Genomic DNA, 18123 nt, shown 5'->3' on the forward strand with positions numbered 1-18123 from the left:
TAGTTTTTGGAGAGGAAGTGTGCCAACTCTCCCCCCCCACAAATGTGTGGTTATGTGCTAAATGAAAAGTACTATAAGACAAATGCAAAGTGCTATATGACAGATTCAAAATGCTACGTGCAAAACTAAAAGTGCTTTGTGGCAAATGTAAATTGAAATGAATAAGAGGAGAAATTCTGCAGAACTATCCGACAAGTACAAAGTGCTATGTACCAAATGCAAAGTGCTATGTGCTAAACTCAAATTGCTATGTGCTATATGCAAATTGCTATGTGTTAGATACAAATCAATATGAACCCAAGGAAGGACACGTTCCTTGGTCTTATATTTTTTGGAGAGGAAGTGTGTCAACTCTCCCTGTATACAAATGTGTGATTACTATAAGCCAAAATGCAAAGTGCTATATGCCAGATTCAAAATGCTATGTGCAAAATTAAAAGTACTTTGTGCCAATTGCAAATTGAAATGAACCCAAAGAAGGACACATTCCTTGGTCATATAACTTTGGTAAGGAAGTGTGGTAACTCGCCCCCCACATAAATGTGTGGTCATGTGCTAAATGCAAAGTATTATGTGGAGAGTGTAGAGTGCCATGTGTTGAATACAAAGTGCTATGTGCCAAATTCAAATTGCTATTTGCTGATTCAATTTTCTAAAGATAATACATCTTGGTTATATGCTAAAATTACAAAATTCAAATAAAACATATTATCTATCAATAGAGCTACCTGTCCGGATCCAGTTTCTTTTTTGGAATGAAGGAGCAAGCAGCCAGCATCAACGTCGGACTGTGCGCCTCAATAAGCGTATTCTAATTCCTTTTCTATTTCCTTCCTCTCTCGTCTCACCATGCTCCTTGGTTCTCATCAGCTCATCCATGGGAGCTTTCTCCTGCTGCAGATCCGGATTTGCTCCCTCCAAACCTCAGCCCCTCTCTTTCGACCTCATGACTCGCGACTACGTCTTCGTCGTCAACCCCAACGGTCCGTATCGCCCCCGTTCTCTTGCCCTCTTTTTTGGACCTTGCTGCCATGATCATCCCCGCAATGTAGCTCCCTTGGCCAGTCGCTTTCGTTTCATCTCGCAGCCCTTGCGTTAGAATGGCACGATCCGAGAGTCAGAGTTCTCTGTTTGCTGCGTTCTTAGCTAGCCTGTTTGCTAATGTCAGTTGCAATCGGTTTTAGGGCAATGCGGTCGTGTCTCTCCTTGTAGCACGGAGCTCCGACTGCATTCAGTCCATAACATCGGCTCGGTTAAATTTAGACGTGCTCCTTCTGGGCAAAACAGGATTTTTGCTGACGTCCAAAGAAGAGAACAGCCAAAAAATTTATAACAAATCGAGCCTAATCAGAAATTTCTCGATGTCTGGGTTTGGCTGACATACTGGTCCAAGAGTCATCACAACATTTTGGTTGGCCTCTCGGCAAACCTTTTCAGCTCGGCTGGTGGCTTCAAGGCGTAGAGTGTGGGCTTTCCCCTGTCAGGGGCTCTGCGGGGAGTTCCTGTTTACGCACACTGACGTGGGCGAGTATGTCAGTCACTCCTTAAAACATGCGGTCATTGTCTCCACTTCTATGCCGATACACATCTACTAAACGTGTTCCTCAGACATAGTCATATTTAATTTATTGTGTTGTCTTGCACCACATGATCTTGCCAAACGAAGCCCTGGTCGGTCAGAGCTGGTTAGCCAGGATTGGTTTGCCATAATTTCCAGGTCAGCCAGCAGAGCATAGGTCTCAACATATTACAAGCCAGGTCGGCCAGCCAAAGGAGGGGGAGGGTACTGAGCATAGGAGGCTCCTCCCAAGCCCTCGTTCGAGCTGCATACAACGTTTAGAAGCTTTGTTTCACGAGATTTATTTAATTAAGACTTGAAACTAATTATGAACGTAAAATTAATAACAATCACTTCCATCATCCACACATAGTTTAGAACATAAAATAAAGAGAGATTGGAACACAGAAAGAGCGACATCACGTGGGGTATGAACAAGATCACCGCTAAGCACCGGGCATATTTTTGTATTTCACTAATGCATCTCAATGAGAATGGTTGTATGCTGTAAGATGTGTCAGCTGTGGCTACCCTCATGAAAGGTGCCACCACGTTTACTAATGCACCTCAATGAGAATGGTTGTATGCTGTAAGATGTGTCAGCTGTGGCTACCCTTGTGAAAGGTGCCACCACCATTGTCTTGCTCGTGCTATTTGGTGAAGCGGGCCAATCCTTATGCCAAACGTTTAGATCGAGTATGCATTACGGTGAAAGCCCAGGGCTTATCCTTTATGTGAAAGCTCTCTCAAAGGGAATGAGAATGGTTGTATGCTGTACGATGTGTCAGCTGTGGCTACCCTCGTGAAAGGTGCCACCACCATGGTGGTGTCAGAGAATAGAGGCTTGGTATGGCCGACTCCTATGCAGCGGAATATAGATGGCCAGGAGAAGCACACAACGAGTTTCAATTATAGCCTGTTACAGTTGAAGGAGGAGAGTTGCAATTTAGACTATGTATATAGCTTTTGGAGTATGTGCCAACTCCATTGGGCTCTTCATGACCTATGGAAACAAGCTGATTCATTTAGAAGGATCCCTGAGCTCTAGAGGGCATGATGACGTCGTGTCCAACAACCAAGGGGAGACAAACGAGAGCACTTCTAAGTTTTGATATGCAGAAAATACTCATATGTACAGCCCTCATATATAGATGTCAAAACCAAGTATAGAACCTGCCAAACACCTGCAGCAAACACACCGTGAAGTAGGGCACCGAACTCAGGCTCTGTTTGCTGAATGTCCTTCTTCTAGATTATCCCATGCCTCACACAGGCTTCTGTAGCTGCACTAGGTGAGTCCTCCTGCTCACCCTCCTTGGTCCACACTATGGCTCTGCTATGCTGGGATAGACCTGCTTCTGTGTGAGGTTCTGGAAGGCCCAAAACACTAACAGACTGAATGACTGAATGCCCCCCAAGGGGCCCCTTTTATAGGGCACTAGGTCCTCTGATCTGGCCGATCAGACCACAGATTGGGCCGATCCAGTCTGTGCACATCTGCTGTATGGTCAACTCTGCCACATGGCAGTGCCACTGGACCCTGCAGACTGTAGTCTAGCCTTGAATCTGCTGCTCAAATCACCGTACCTGCTGCTTCTGTACTGCAGACCTGTTGCAGGCCTTCCGCCCGCTGTACCTGCTGTTGCAGTAGCTGTACTTCCTGCAGTACCTGCTGCTTCATTTGCTGTCCTATCCTAGAGACTTTGACCCTTTCCATGGCTCATGGCTTACAAACATGCCCAAACACTGCCCAGACTGGTGGGCTGTCTCAGCCCTAATTTCTGACTTCGGTGGCCTCATGGGCTGCCCCATAAACAACCTAAGAAGGATGTTCTGTCACTGCCCATGTTTCAGCCTGTCTGCACACGTGGCAGTCTCTCCCAATCCTTCTACATGTGCCATTATGGCACCAAATACACCCTTACATAGAAAGGTGTCAAGCCCTGTCTCGCTCCTAATTTGGGTGCTGACAGGTGGGGCATTGACCCTACGCCTCCTCTCAATGTGTCATTCTGGTCCGATACCCACCGTGTTGAAGAAGAGCATGCTTCGTCAGCTCCCAATGCAGAAGCCTTTAGGAACAAGTCGAGGATGTGCTCATCATTTGGTCCACCAAACCGCACCTCCAGTATCTCTAGGTAGTGCTCCACATCATACAATTGGAACAACCTTGGTACATTGGTATAATTACTGAAGTCGTGAACATTCTGGAGTCTTCAGAATACCCAGGCACCAGCAGATCCATTCAGGAGTCGCCTCAGAAAATAGGAAGAGACCCAAAGTGCACAAGATCCTAGGTCTGTTTCAACTTGACATCAAACCAGCACCATCCATGTCCTAGTCCTTGATTCCATCAGCGTAAGATCCTTGTGGCTGCTCCACATTGACCCTCAGTGGTAGGAATTCCTCCAGCTGTGTTTGTGGTGTAACGTTGCACCCAATCATCCTTCCTTGATCTTTCAAATTCCTTATCTCCATTTGTAAGTCTTTGATAGGATTGCCATGTGGTTCTTCCAGCATCATGCAACTATGTCTGCTTGGAGAAGCCTCATGATCACCTCCATTGATCAACAACTTGGCTTGTCGAAGTCTAGAGCGAGTGCACATTTGCATAATATTTTGTGACATATTTAGGCCCATTTTTGGCCCAGAAACATAAGCATCCATAGTACCTATTATCCAGATTCCAGATTCATGAACCATGTGACATGTCACATATCAATGTTAGAAAAATAAAAGCACACCCACAGTGCATCCATGATCATAGTAGGAGAATGGAGAGGCTAGAGTAGGACAGCAAGAGAGTGGAGAGGCTGGAGCAGACGATTCAGGAGGCGAAATGAAGCATGGCGCGGCACGGCTAAAACCTCTGCTCATGGTTTTTTTACAAAAACAGAGTGTCCGAAATGGCATTTCGCCATTTCAGAAACAATGCCCGTTTTCGTTTGCATGAAACGGCATTTCGTGCAATTATGCTTACACAACGGGCAATACTTTTGGGAGGTACCTAGCTTGCTCCAATGGCAAGCAATGCCAAACTGAGTTTCCAGGATATGTATTCTCAATATACTTCATTGGAGAAATCAGTAGAGTGCTATGGGATGGTTGTTTGTACAGGAATTCTTAACTGGTTGGAGAATGAAGGGTGAAAGCCTTCCGTACAAACAAAAGGAAAATCTCTGATTGTGGATGCTTTCGACGCCTGCTGCAAGATTACACTTGAGATTCGAGACAATCTTCTCACTTTCAGCTCGGCTTTACCTCGGAGAGATTGGGCTCAGGTTTTGCAGTAGGAGTGATCGCTTGTTGCTTGAGATAGTGCTCATGTGCCCGCATTATTGGACGCTTGAGCAATGCACCGAGTTGTTTGGGATAGACATAGGTATTGAGTTAGTCGCGATGCTGGTAGGCTGGTGCACATATACAAATTACTCTCTCGCCAAACTCCCTTAGAAGTCATAGAGGTCTGATTCTCAGGAGCAGGTTCCCAAGCCTTGTTTTCTACCACCCCCTCTCCATGAGCTGGACCATGGTGAGATGGAACGTGCATGGGCTCCATGACCGTGCACGTATTCAGCTGCAGTATCTGATACTTCGACAAGAGTTGCAGAGAGCAGTGGTTGAACGAGCGGTTGATTTTCTTTTGATTCGGGAGCACATGTTTTCAGCAGCGGATATTGGACGTCGCCACCATCTCCTCCCTAGGAGGTTCCCAAAGGTTTGGTTCGTAGTAGTAGGCCGGATTGGAGAGGTTGGCATCTCAGTCTCCCAGGCAGTGGCCTGGGAGGTCTTTGATCAAGGTGAGCTCATTGCAGGTAGTGCAGTTTGGATGGGTCTTCGTGCAGGTGAGTCTAGGATTGGGATCCTGAATGTGTATGGCATATGCACCCACTTGTAGATAGCACCGCATTGCTTTTTGGAGGCGGTTGACAGAGTGCCTCCCAAATGTTGACTCTTGGATATTGTTAGGGGACTTTTAAAAATCTAGAGTTTGCGGGGGACAAGCACGGAGAAGTCTCTTTCGTTGAGATGCCGGCAACGGAGAGCAGTACCTGGCATACAGCTCATCTTTGTGATCAGTGGTAGAGAGCCTTGGAGGGAGGCATAGTTTACTAGGCTCCCTAACAATCTTCATTTTTCTTTTGGACAGAGGAGGCATGATTGCTTGTGGGAGCACCTCGACATATTTTACGTTGGGCACTGGGCGCCGCAGGGGGAGGTTCCATGGGCATTTTAGCGGGCACCATGATGTCAGATCATTCTCTGATTGTACTCCATCTAGAATAGTACCGCCTCAGACTACCCGAATGATCTCCTTCGGGAGGCAGAGGTGCAACAGGCAGTAGCCGAGATCTAGAGGCGACCAGAGGGGGGCTCAGAGAGGGCTGGGAGTCTTGGGTAGCAGATACGATCCAACGGAGCAGCTAGGAGCTACAGTCCAGGCCCTTAGTCATAGACATGCTCTTCAGCAGCGAGGGAGAGACTGCGGCGAGACCTAGCATCCATCAAGAGACTTGGAGAGAAGGATTCAAGTTCTTAGTGACTAGTTTGAGAGCGTGGTGCTCGATTTGCAGGCCATGGAGGCTCATTGGGCCGAGTTCTTGTACTACTACTCCCGGTCTAGATGAGTGCAGTAGGGGCGCATGATGACCAGGCAGTTCTTTCAAACCTTGGGCCATGGTGAACTGGGACTCAGCTTTAGAGGTTGCTGGACATGCAGGGGCAGACGCACACGGATCTTGAGTTGATCACAGACTTCTATTGGCAATTGTTTTAGTTTGAGTCGTCGTCGTCGCCGACTCTAGTAGCCGGAGAGGTAGTTTGGTTGCAAGTTCCGTCAAGTGTCCCGTAGAGCTTGAGCACTCGACTAGAGGCTCGTTCATGGATAAAGACCTTTGGGAGGCCCTTTAGGCTCTCCCTCCTCAGAAGCGCCCAAGGGAGGATGGCTTTCTTTTTTGAGGTCTCCGGGGCCTGGATCAACTGGACCAAATCAATTGGCTTCGGGCAGCCTTTGCAGGCTGCCTTCCCTGCTTACTTAGGCTGCCTTCCCTGCTTACTTGTCCAGCCTTTGGGGGCCCTAAAGGGGCTCCTAACCTAGGCTAAGACCTAACCTATAAGATGGAAACACTTAACCTACTGTTCTCCAGTGGGTACTAGTGAACAAGAACTGAATTATTGACTTGACCTAAGGTTGAGAGACTGACCTACGTAGCTTGTGCCTGATTGTCCCGGGACAAGGGCTCACAAAGGGGTCACAACATACGACAAAATCTCCTATTTGGAAACTATATAATGCACTTGTCAATGTCGCCAGTGTGTCACCTTGCACCCAAGTGCAGGGGTGCATGTGACATTCCCTCCTTAACTTGGCGGTAGGTTCATTGCTTCCAAGTAGTCCGCCAATATCTGGGGAAACTCTTGGAAAAAATCTTTGTCCAACCACACTGCTTCATGGGCACCTCGATCACGGAACTTGGTGTAAAACTCACGGATCGTGCATCCTGACCCATGCTTGAATTTATCAAGAAGGATCTGTTCTGGCTTTAAAACGTCGGCTTCATCAAGAAGTTCAGGTTGTTGCTCGTCATAAATCTTTGAAAGAGGAGGTCCAAAATATGGCTTTAACCAAGCTACATGGAACACGTTGTGCATAGTCCAACTGTCTGGTAGGTGTAACTTCATTGAGACATCGTTGATCTTTTGAATAATAGGGAATGGTCCGAAGCTCTTGAAGGATAGCTTAGGGCATCGCTTGCCCACCTGCTTCAATCTTTGCTTGATAATGCGTAAATACACCCACTACATCTCGTCTGGACTTGTTAGCCTGGCACGTATACGATGCTTGAGCTTTGGCGATGCGGCCTTTCACGGACTCCGTAATCTCTGCCATTGATTCGGTGGTTTTGTTGGCTTCAAGAGATGGAGACACCATCCGGGTCAGGATTGAGGTAAATTGCCGTCCAAACGCCACTTCATAAGGTGTGCGACAAATACGCGAAGAATAGGTATCGTTCAGATTGGCCTGCATAAGCGGAAGAAACTGCTCCCACTTTCCCCGACAATATGATTTCAAAATATCAAATGCCATACCATTATACTTTTTCGTCTCGCCGTTCAATTGCGGATGGAAAGCGCTAGACATCTGCAGCTTAGTTATCAAACAAGGCTCGCCAAAAGTTAGACGTGAACTTTGAGTCCTTGTCGGATGTGATGGTCTTTGGCAACCCTCCAATGGGATACCAATACTTGATAAACAAACGAGCTACATCTTCAGCGTTGGCCGTTTGTTTGCAGGGAATGAGCATGCAATATTTATTAAAGTGACAAACAATAGTAAGACATTGAGTATTACGCGTACCTGCGGATGCTAGAAGTGGCCCCACGAAATCCATACCTATGTCCTGAAAAGGACCGTTCGGGATTGGCAATGGCATAAGTAAGCCTGCCGCTTTCTTGTGGGAAGCCTTGACCTTTGGCATATTTGACAATTCTGCACATAGCCATATACGTCCTTTCGCATCTTTGGCCAATAGAAATAGCGCTCTAACTTCTTCAAAGTCTTGTTGATACCTCCGTGACCACCGATAAGGGCGTCATGGGCATCATGAAGAGACAACTGCCATTTGTCTTTAAGTACACATAATCTTTTCTTATAAAAAAGCCAACCGTTCTCTAATGAGTAATGGCTTGGAGCAAGCGTCGTGGCTAACTGGAATTGCGTGCCAAACTCAGCTGACTCCATGTACTATGCGTTCATGCTATCAAGATCCTTTCCTTTGATTTTGAGCACAGTGGCCTACTCAATGGTCTGGATGGAACCTTTCCGACTGAGAGTGTCTGCGATGGGGTTGTTTTTTCCGGGAACGTACTCGATCATTCTCCGAAACTGCTAGAATATCTGCCTCCACCGATGCTGCCGATCGCTCCATTGCATAGGCATTGTCTGAAGCCACTTAAGGGCTTGGTGATCTGTCTCCACTATGAAAGTCCGTCCGTATAGGAAAGGCTTCCAATGTTTTAATGCTTGGATGACACCGAGGAGCTCTCTATCATACATTGAATAGTTCTTTTCGGCATTGTTAAGCTTTCTGCTGTAGAATGCCACGGGCCTATCCTCTTGCTGTAAAACTGTCCCTATGGCGACATAGCTAGCGGCTATGATGACTAGAAATGGATCATCCCAAGAGGCAATCTTCATAATTGGTGCTATTGTGGCCAACTGTTGCAAGTCGTGGAAAGCCTGAAAAGCTCTGTCTGTGACTTGAACTTTTTGTCTGCGTGTCTTTACCCCCTTGAGTTAATCTGTAAGAGGGGATGCGTATGTTGAGAAACCCTCCATGTGCGAGCTGTATGCTTGACACAAATCCACAAAGGAGCGGATCTCTTGGGTCGTCGTGGGGACAGCCCAACTTGTGATAGCTTGGATCTTCTCAGGGTCCAATCGAATCCCTTGAGCACTAATGATGTAGCCCAAATACTGAATTTTCAGCAATCCGAATTCACTTTTCTTTGCGTTGAGATATAGCTGGTTATCACGTAATAACTGCAGGGCACATCGCACATTCTTAATATGCTGCTCGGCTGTTGCGAAAAAGATAAGGATATCATTGAGAAAGATGAATAGGCACTTCCCAATATACTCTGCGAATACTCGGGACATCATCTTGTTGAATGTTGGTGGTGCATTCTTCAGACCAAAGGACATGACGATGAACTCGTAATGAGCTCGCTCAGTCGGAAAGCTGTCTTTGGGATGTCAGCTTCAAAAATCCGGACTTGATGGTAGCCACTCTTGAGGTCAATCTTTGAAAAAAATCTTGCACCATTGAGTCTTTCCAAGATGTGCTTGATGCGGGGCATAGGAAACTTGTTGCTTACGGTAAGCTTGTTGAGTGCTCTGTAGTCGACACATAGTGGTGTGGACTTATCCTTCTTTGCCACAAATAGAATGAGTGCAACAAAAGGTGAAGAAGAAGGTCTAATAAACCCAGCGCGCAGTAATTGAGACAATTGCTGCTCTAACTCCCTCTCCATAGACTTTGAAAGTCGATAAGGGAACTTACTTGGAGGTGTCGAGTCCGGAAGTAAATCGATGCGATGGTCTTCCGGTCGGTTGGGAGGCAGCTGGGGTGGCAGATCATCCTGGAGCATGATGTCTTTGAACTCTTGGAGTAGATCCACCATTGCTTGCCCCATCGGAGGAGGGGCTTAAATTGCGGTGATTTGGCATTGGACATAGACAAGTGCACACATGGCACCCATGTGGGCGGCGCGACCTGCTTCAATATGAGAGATTAACGGAATCCCTGGTATGCTCCGATCACGGCGGGCTCAGGTAAACCTTTCACAATCGTGAAGGTGTCCTGCCGCCAATTAGACGTCGGAACATGCTCACGGAACCATTGAATCCCGAGGATTATGTTGCATCCCATCAAAGGAGTCGATATAAAATCCCGCGTAAACATGGCCTTCTGAACTGAAAAAGTGAAATGGATGGCCTTATGCGTGATGTGTGTGCGCAAGCCGGGTGTGAACCTGTCCACTGCAAGCTCGTGAGGCACCAAGGTGCACCCCACTATCTTGGCAAGCTGAGGGGAGATGGCATCTTCTGAACTCCCCATATCAAACAGGACAATAAACTGATGCCCGTTAGGTGTGCCGTATGCTCGAATGAGCGCTTTCTTTTGATCTGAGAAGTCGCCCTCCTTCTTACCTTGAAAGACCACCGTGGGAACGGCGTTCAAAGCAGGGAAGACGGCATTCATAGCTGAGGATGGAGGCAGGGTTGGAAGAGCCAATACATTGGTGACGGACGAAGTAGGTGCTTTCGCAGTCTTTTCGGAGGCCACTTTGGACAATCCTTCTTGCCATGCCCAGCGATGTGGTGGCAATGAAGCATCGATGTTCTTGGTGGTACCGCTTCTACTCGTCGGGCTGTAGATAGCCTCCCGTAATACCCACTTTAGCCTTCTCATCCGGAGTCATCTTTGGCTTGGACTCCTTCTTTTGACCGGCCGTCTTTCTTTTGGAACTGGTTGTCCTTCTTCTGATCCTTACCCGCTGTGTTGTTTGACTGCTGTGGGGCTTGGAATCTTTCTGGACTTGCTTGGGCTTTCCCCCGTTCAGCATCATCTCCTGATTCTGTGCGAGAGTCAGCGCCTGCTCGTAATCCGGCGGGTCGAACTTCCGAATGGTAAAACGTATGTTCGTGTCCAATCCTCGAATGAATTGCTTCATTTTGGCGCTCTCCGTCACGCCCAACTGTTGCGCTAGCGTGATGACCTTGTTACTGTATGTCAACACATGCAAACCATTCTGGGAGAGACGAGCGAACTCATCCTTTAAGTTAAGCATATATTGGGGTGGGAGAAAACGGGCTTTGAGGTTGGCCACAAACGTTGCCCAAACAAAATTTGTCTTAAATGTTTTTGGGTCAGTATGCTTACTAGCCCAATGCTCCCACCAAGTCACCGCCTCACCTGTAAGATGAGGGGCTGCAAGGTGGACTTTATCTTGCTCATCTTGAATCCGCGCTAACGGAAAATGAGCTACAAACTGATGAACATTGCTGAATGGTCACACTTACCATCATACTTAACAAAATTTGGAGTGGACCGAGTGAGTGGTGTTACCTTTGTCGATGGCGAAGCGGTGGCGGAGACGGCTGTTACGCTCAAAGTTGCTTGCATAGCGGCTAACATCTATTTGTGTTGGAGAAGCATCGCCTCTTGGTCTAGCTTTTGTTGCCTCATTGCCTGGGCAAGCTCTGCGCGTCGCAGTGCCTCCTCATTTTTGTATTCCTCACGCATCAACAAGAGCAGTTTTTCAAAATATGTGATTCTTCTTTCTTCCAGCGGCTTTTCTGCTTCTTTTTCCTCTAGATGTTGTTTTGTTCGGTCCAACTGTCTTCTGCTTTCTTCTAGCTTGGATGAATGTTCTTAGAGTTGGTGTAGGAGGACCGATTTTGCTCTAGAAGGTTCGCCATCACTTCTTGAGCATTTGGTGGAAGCGTATCTTGTTGGTAGTCTTTCTCCTCTTCAAAGTCTTCGAAGTTGAAATCTTTTCCTGACCCTTCCATGGCGCTTGATTGTGTCCTTTCCGGATCTCAACACAACCATACACTCGCGGTAGTCAAGCTGGATACAGACCGAAGCTCTGATACCAATGTAACATGCAACGGTAATCTGATCGAGTAATTCACAGCAAGATTTTCTTAAACCTTTAGCGAGGAATGAGCGTTGTTTACCATAGAGAGATAAACGAGATGAGGGTAGAGAGAGAGTAGAGTCGACAACCGATTGGGTCCCTGTACCCACTGAGGGCCCCGTCCCCCAATTAGGGGAGAATTTGCTTTATACTTGGAGAACTGAGAAATACAAAGAACACTCTTCAAGAGAGCACGGAACGCGCTTCTAAAGAGCTCACTGTGCACACGTATAGCAGACCCAAAGTCCTGAGAGGCAACGCCAACCAATACCGAGACCTTGATGCTGTCCACATTGACGATGTAGGATGCTTCTGCAAGGCAAGGAAGAGGCTTGTGTTGTCTACCGGAAGGCAAGGTTACTGCGTGAGTGAGAGAGTGAAAACTAGGAGTGATAGATCCTATGAGAGAACTGAGAGATGACTGAAATATAGAGCTGAGAGTGAGCTGTGTAAACTGTAAAAGAGAGCTGAGAAAGCTGAGGAAACAGTGTCCAAACCTCTCTCCGTTTGCTGGTCCAAACCTCCGACTGTTGTGCTGCGTGGTCATCTTTAGATCAGGCTGAACTGATGGCCAAGGGATCTAGGCTAGAGTAGGACCAGATCTGAGGATCTCACATGGAGGGTGAAGTGGAGCTGTAGGAGAGCTGAAGGCAGGAGCACTGAATGAGGAAAGAGGGCTGGAACTGAGCCAACCCAGTCTGTAAACAGTCGACTGAGTCGGTCTGTTTTACAGACTGGTGGGCCTACAACCAGCCTATAAAAGCCCTCCCTGGCTCATTTGCCAGGGGAGTTTTTGGGGAGCCTTTGCAGGCTGCCTTCCCTGCTTACCTCTCCAGCCTTTGGGGGCCCTAAAGGGGCTCCTAACCTAGGCTAAGACCTAACCTATAAGATGGAAACACTTAACCTACTGTTCTCCAGTGGGTACTAGTGAACAAGAACTGAATTACTGACTTGACCTAAGGCTGAGAGACTGGACTACGTAGCTTGTGCCTGATTGTCCCTAGACAAGGGCTCACAAAGGGGTCACAGCATACGACAAAATCTCCTATCTGGGAACTATAATGCACTTGTCGATGTAGCCAGTGTGTCACCTTGCACCCAAGTGCAGGGGTGCATGTGACAGAAGACTTGAAAGGCTCAAAGAAGAAGAAGCAAATCTCGTGAACGCAGAGTCCAACGAAGAAGCTAACAAACCATGGGTTCATAACTTCAACCTTGTGAAGGGGGGTGTTGGATATTGAAGCCTTGGTGTGAGATGTTCTAGAGTGAGTGTCCCTCAGGCGTGGAGTCTTGTGCAAGTGGACCACTTGTCCAAGTAGAACAAGTCTTAGATTAGATTTGATATGCTTCCGTGTGACCTCACCCATGAGGTGTCAGTGTGAGAGAAGAGAAGGCCTCTCAGCCTATAATATGAGGTTGTACTTGCATCTATCACTATCATCAAATTTCAGTTCAGTGCCTGAGCTTGTGTGCCCACTTGTCTACTCACTGTTGACTCTCACTACCACTATGTTTCTGAACATGTCAAACTATCTATACCCCACAGTGTAGAGCGAGGGATTATGGCAACAGATTTTTGACATAATGTAGGGACACCAGTTTTTGGGTGGGACCCTAGTTGGGCCTGCATTTCGCTTAGATCACTCATGTCGGATGGATGACAGGGTTTCCTATACACAGTCAGAGTGTATTTTTGCCTCCAGCTTCAATTTCCATTTCAGTTTCAATTGGTATTAGATCTTTAGGGGTGTACTAGACATCTCTAGTATCCCTACTGGGGGTGTTTTTTCCCTCATGATCTAACTTAGTCTTGGTTGCATAATCCTCGTTGGCTGTTCGTATGTGTATTCTCTCAAACTCAAGGGCACAAAGATTTGGATAGCGTAGGAACTTATTGAATTGAGGACCTCTAGATTGGGCTGTATCCTTAAAGTGGATAAAGACCCAAAACCATCGCTAGTACTTTGACAGTATTAATTAAGTCTCGTGTAGCATTATGTACCCTCCGAAGGACATATAATCTTTCTCCATTTTGTATCCACACGTGATGCGTCTACTGAGTTGGATGTAGGATCCTTAATAGTTCAGTAAAATTCTGGCTCAAATGTGCAATCGATTCAAGAAGTTCAATCCCAAGCATAAAGACCCTCAGACTGATATAATGAAGTTTTATTTTGTGTTGTTTTGGCCACACTATGTCAGCCATAGAAAGTATCATTGCTTATAAAATCTTTGGATATTCTTTTTTATTTTATTTCATAAAAGAGACTTTTATTAAGTATGAAACCCCGCATGAGCAAGCTCGTTGCGGAAATACATCGTGCTGGGCATGAGAAAAAAAACCCACTCTAGAGGAGTTAATAAAAACTCAAAATGAGCTCGAGAGAAACCAAGGTTGAGGCTCAAAATGCCATCTCAACCCTGATGTAGTCTCTGAGAAAAAGGTGAGCCCCTCCATTCCGTAAGGAATATAACCCTCCTGGTAGATGCTGCCCGGGAGGACCCTGCATGCTCGCCCAACTGGCCATTAGAGTATGAATAGTATCAGCCCAAATACCGGCCAGAGTATGAGAAGGGTGGACCTGTGATCCATCTATGTCCTCTGTGCATCTGGCCCTCCAGATCTGCCAAGCAGTAATACTAGCCAGTATCTCCCAGGTAGAATCCACACGGACATGTAATCATCTATACTGGGAGATAGGCACATCCTCCAGAGAGCAAGACTCAACTACGTGTCGTCGAATGGAGATGGCCCAGGAAGCATCTTGCCACTCATAGAAAATCTGAGGTCTTGACAAAGAGATCCAAGCCATTGATCCCCAAGTCATGAAGAAAGGAGAGGATCTTCGGAGATTCTTCATGTACTCATTGTGGGATATTCATGTGTTGGCTATCTTAAATGTCCCATAGACAATTTTTGGTTTTCCATTGATGTTGTTAGAACTCTCTCATAATTGGATATACTATAGTCTTATGAAGGTATATATATAGCATTATGTATACATAATGGTCTGCAACCACTGGTGGGCACTGACAATCATCAGTGGACTGTTGGGAATGTGATAGTAAGTGTTCCCAAGTGACTGTCATGAGGTTGACAGTTATTTTGTCTGGTTTTCTTTTACATGATGAATTCGGACATGGTTCTGGTTTCAGCTAGCTGTACATAGTATGGGTACATGTATCTACACAGATGATTGTGAATTTGATCATACAATATCCTGCAGTTCATGTTTTAAAAGTAAATATAAGGATGCTTTTAATGTGATTTTGATAGTGTGAAATGAAATAAAAAAATCACAGAAAGTTTTATGGGAGATTAATTTCAAAATTTGAGTTGACCTGCTTCCCATTGCATGGTTTGTTTGCAAAGCACCAAGCCGATAGTAATTGGACTTAATAATATTTGATAGTAATTGGACTTAATAATATTCTTTCTTTTCACATTCACTTATATGCTCTTGAAAATTGGATGTTAATTATGAAGCTCTTTGCAATGCAGGTGCAAATGGCCAAACTGGTAGGGAGTGGAAAATTCTCTTTCCAAAATTAACTGCTCGGCTCAGTAAAGATTACAATGTAACGATACCTGAAAGAATATTAACCCTTTGTCTATCAGTTTTGTAAGCTGAGATTTTTTCAAAGTAGGTTTCAGTCAAAAGGATTCATGAGCTAAGCCTTATTTCTTGTCTGCAAAGTTTGTGAATCTGTCTTGCTTGATTACAGGGTTGCAGGACAATTCCTTACAAATTCTTGTTTTGTCAGTAGCTATACATAACTCATGCATTTAGAATCAATGCTTCTTGCTGATGATATTTACATGGGGTTTTCTTGTATGATACCATCAATTCAGACAAGTCTTGACAAGATTGCCTCAAATCTCAGAGTTTCTGAGTTGTCTGTGGGTCGTATTCGAGCAATCTTGGTCAAGCTTTACAAAAGGAGGAGGAGAAGAAGATGTGATTTGTGTCTTTGGGGACTTAAAGGATCGGTACAGTATTTACAGGTCATTGAACACAAGATAAGCATTTCCTATTCAACGGCAGGTCTGTTAGACCAAGCCAAATACCATTTATGCCCCAATGAGGCAGAAGCAGCATTAAATAAATATTCTGATCGTACATGAGACAAGAAATTAGGCAGCATTTATAACCTTTCCCTTTTAAAGTTCCCAAATTGGACTCAGGATCAGAAAAAGAAATAATCGGAACGTTAAGATCTTAGAACATGAAACCTTAAAAATGGTAGATATAAATGTTGGGCTTATGCTCATCATGGATAGGATACTGTCCTCATGGGTCTACACCCACTGTTGGGCGCTGATGACGTCAGTGGGGATGTCATAGTAGCTAGTCCTTGCTATGCGTGATGGAGTTTATGGTTTTCAATCTTATGAGTGACTATCGTGAGATTGAAGCTGCACTATGTTGTGTTTTTAGAGGATGAGTTTGGGAATGTTCTCATCTAGGTATATACTGTCCTCATGGGCTGTGAACGAGTTCAGATTAAAAAACTGACTCCAGTTTAATTGAGGAGTCTACGGTCCCGAGAGCATGGTGCAATAATAATTTTTTGCAGTGTACATGTGGCACTTGCCACGTGTCGCTCTAGGACTTAATCTAGTTCTAAGGTTTAGGGTTTTCCACAAAGCCCATTGTTTCTTTGTATTTTAAAGTTGTGTGCAATTCATTAATCTTTCTCCAATGTTGTGTGTTCTCTCCTCCCTCACAAACTTCAGAAGTGTTATCAAAGGATAATTGAGCACGATATGCCTCTGGATGGTCATTCAGTCCTATGTGACGAGCAGCCAGCTCAGCTCATGATGAGCATATACCTTAGGAAGGGTGTTGGAAAGGTCACCTCCCCATCTGTAAGCCCCCATATGAGGAGAGCATGGGGGGGTGAACCTAGGGTTTGAGTGTTTGTCACATGGGCATCTGATTGGATGTCATGTGGACAAGAGCCGGAAGGGATTGAGTGATAAGATGGGGCTGCCACATGGACAGCATCTTGGCTGTCATGTGGGCAGCACATCTAGAGCTGTTGTGGGCAAGAATCAAAGAGATGGAGGGTACCTGGAGCTAGGATGGATCTGCAGCAGCAAAAGGCGAAGCAGTAGCCAGCACAAGGAACCCGGAATAAAAAGGGAGCACATGGCACTGACATCTACACGGTGTACGGCTCTGTACGGAACTGGGAGAGGGCTTGGCAGAGGCGCAGGATGTGCAGGCGCAGATGTGGAGCAGCAAATGTGGCTGTCAGTGGGCAGAAGGCATGCCTTATATAGGCGGTTTCCCTGCCTTGAATGGAGAGCCAAAGGCCCTAGAAGTTTGGGCCAAAAGCCCTGGGTTGTGAGCCCTTATAGGGCTGGACCAGCCACAGACTGGTCGGCCAGTCTGCTGCAGGCTGGTCGGTATTTTTACCAGCCCTTGGGGCCCTATAAAAGGAGGTCCTTGAGGCCTCACTTCTTATCACTTGGAGCAGCAGTTCAGGGAGCAGCAGATCAGCCACTTGTGGGTCTCTATCCAGAAGGAGACAAGAGAGCTGTAGAGCTGCAGACCTAGCTCAAAGTGCTGCCCACCTAGGCTGGTGCAAAGACAGCAAGGTGGAAGGGATCTGGACGGAAAGTGTACAAAAGCTCGAGGTGGAGCACGCGGGCTCGAGTCTAGAGATAGCCAGCAGATAGGAGAAGGACCTTGTGGTAAGATCAGAGGACCACTTCATTGGTGGGACTCTGGAGCTGTCTCTTTTGTATTGTGTCCATAGTTGTGGACGGAAATATATATTTTGGTGGTTTCTCTATCTGGTTGGTTCATTGTCTATTGATGAGTCTGTACACCTATTGTATGCACATAAGTAAAGAAGTTTGTGATTCCACACCCACACCACACTGAGAACGGAATCCGCTGTAGTCCCTATGATTATTGCCAGGGCATGGCCATCTCTGTCTTCCCAAGCTTCAAGCTCCTCTCTGTCTACTGCCATGAGTATCTCCCCTTTCCTGTCCACCATGTCCTCCGGTTTCGACTCCTCTCCCGTGGTCAGCTTACACAACTTCCGGGCCACTAAATGACTCCGGATCTTCACTTTCCAGATCGGGTAATTAGTCCCGTCTAGGTTCCCAGACTCTCCAAAATTAGGGATAGTGAAAGAGAGAAAACTGGGGGAGGAGGAAGGGAAAGCAGGGGCTGAAGAGGCTGTAGAGGTTGACATCTTTGCTGTTTATACCACACAGCAAAGCCAATCAAACTCAATTTCAGTAAACCAGAACTCTGAACGCACCTGACTGAACCTGAGTCACCCTCCTTCTCGCAAGGGCACAATCCTCCAGTCGTGGAAGTCGATTCCCTAGAGCTTCT

General features: G+C 46.2%; 1 protein-coding gene across 4 annotated transcripts in view; it reads left to right on the forward strand.

The window, feature by feature from the left end:
- Positions 1 to 671: 671 nt before the first annotated feature.
- Positions 672 to 18123, forward strand: part of LCBK2 (Diacylglycerol kinase family protein) — a 113616-nt gene continuing 96164 nt past the window's right edge. The window contains exons 1-3 of one of the 4 annotated variants that reach the window (XM_087378250.1): positions 672 to 806; positions 901 to 983; positions 15267 to 15343. In XM_087378250.1, coding sequence (XP_087234376.1) covers positions 947 to 983; positions 15267 to 15343 — 114 coding nt within the window. In that variant the 5' untranslated portion in view covers positions 672 to 806; positions 901 to 946. The other 3 variants (XM_087378251.1, XM_087378249.1, XM_087378252.1) reach the window with 3 other exon arrangements.

The sequence above is a fragment of the Dipteris shenzhenensis genome, chromosome 8 (genome assembly GCF_047967505.1).
Source record: "Dipteris shenzhenensis isolate YYH24624 ecotype China chromosome 8, Dip_SZ_1.0, whole genome shotgun sequence".
Taxonomy (NCBI): Eukaryota; Viridiplantae; Streptophyta; class Polypodiopsida; order Gleicheniales; family Dipteridaceae; genus Dipteris; species Dipteris shenzhenensis.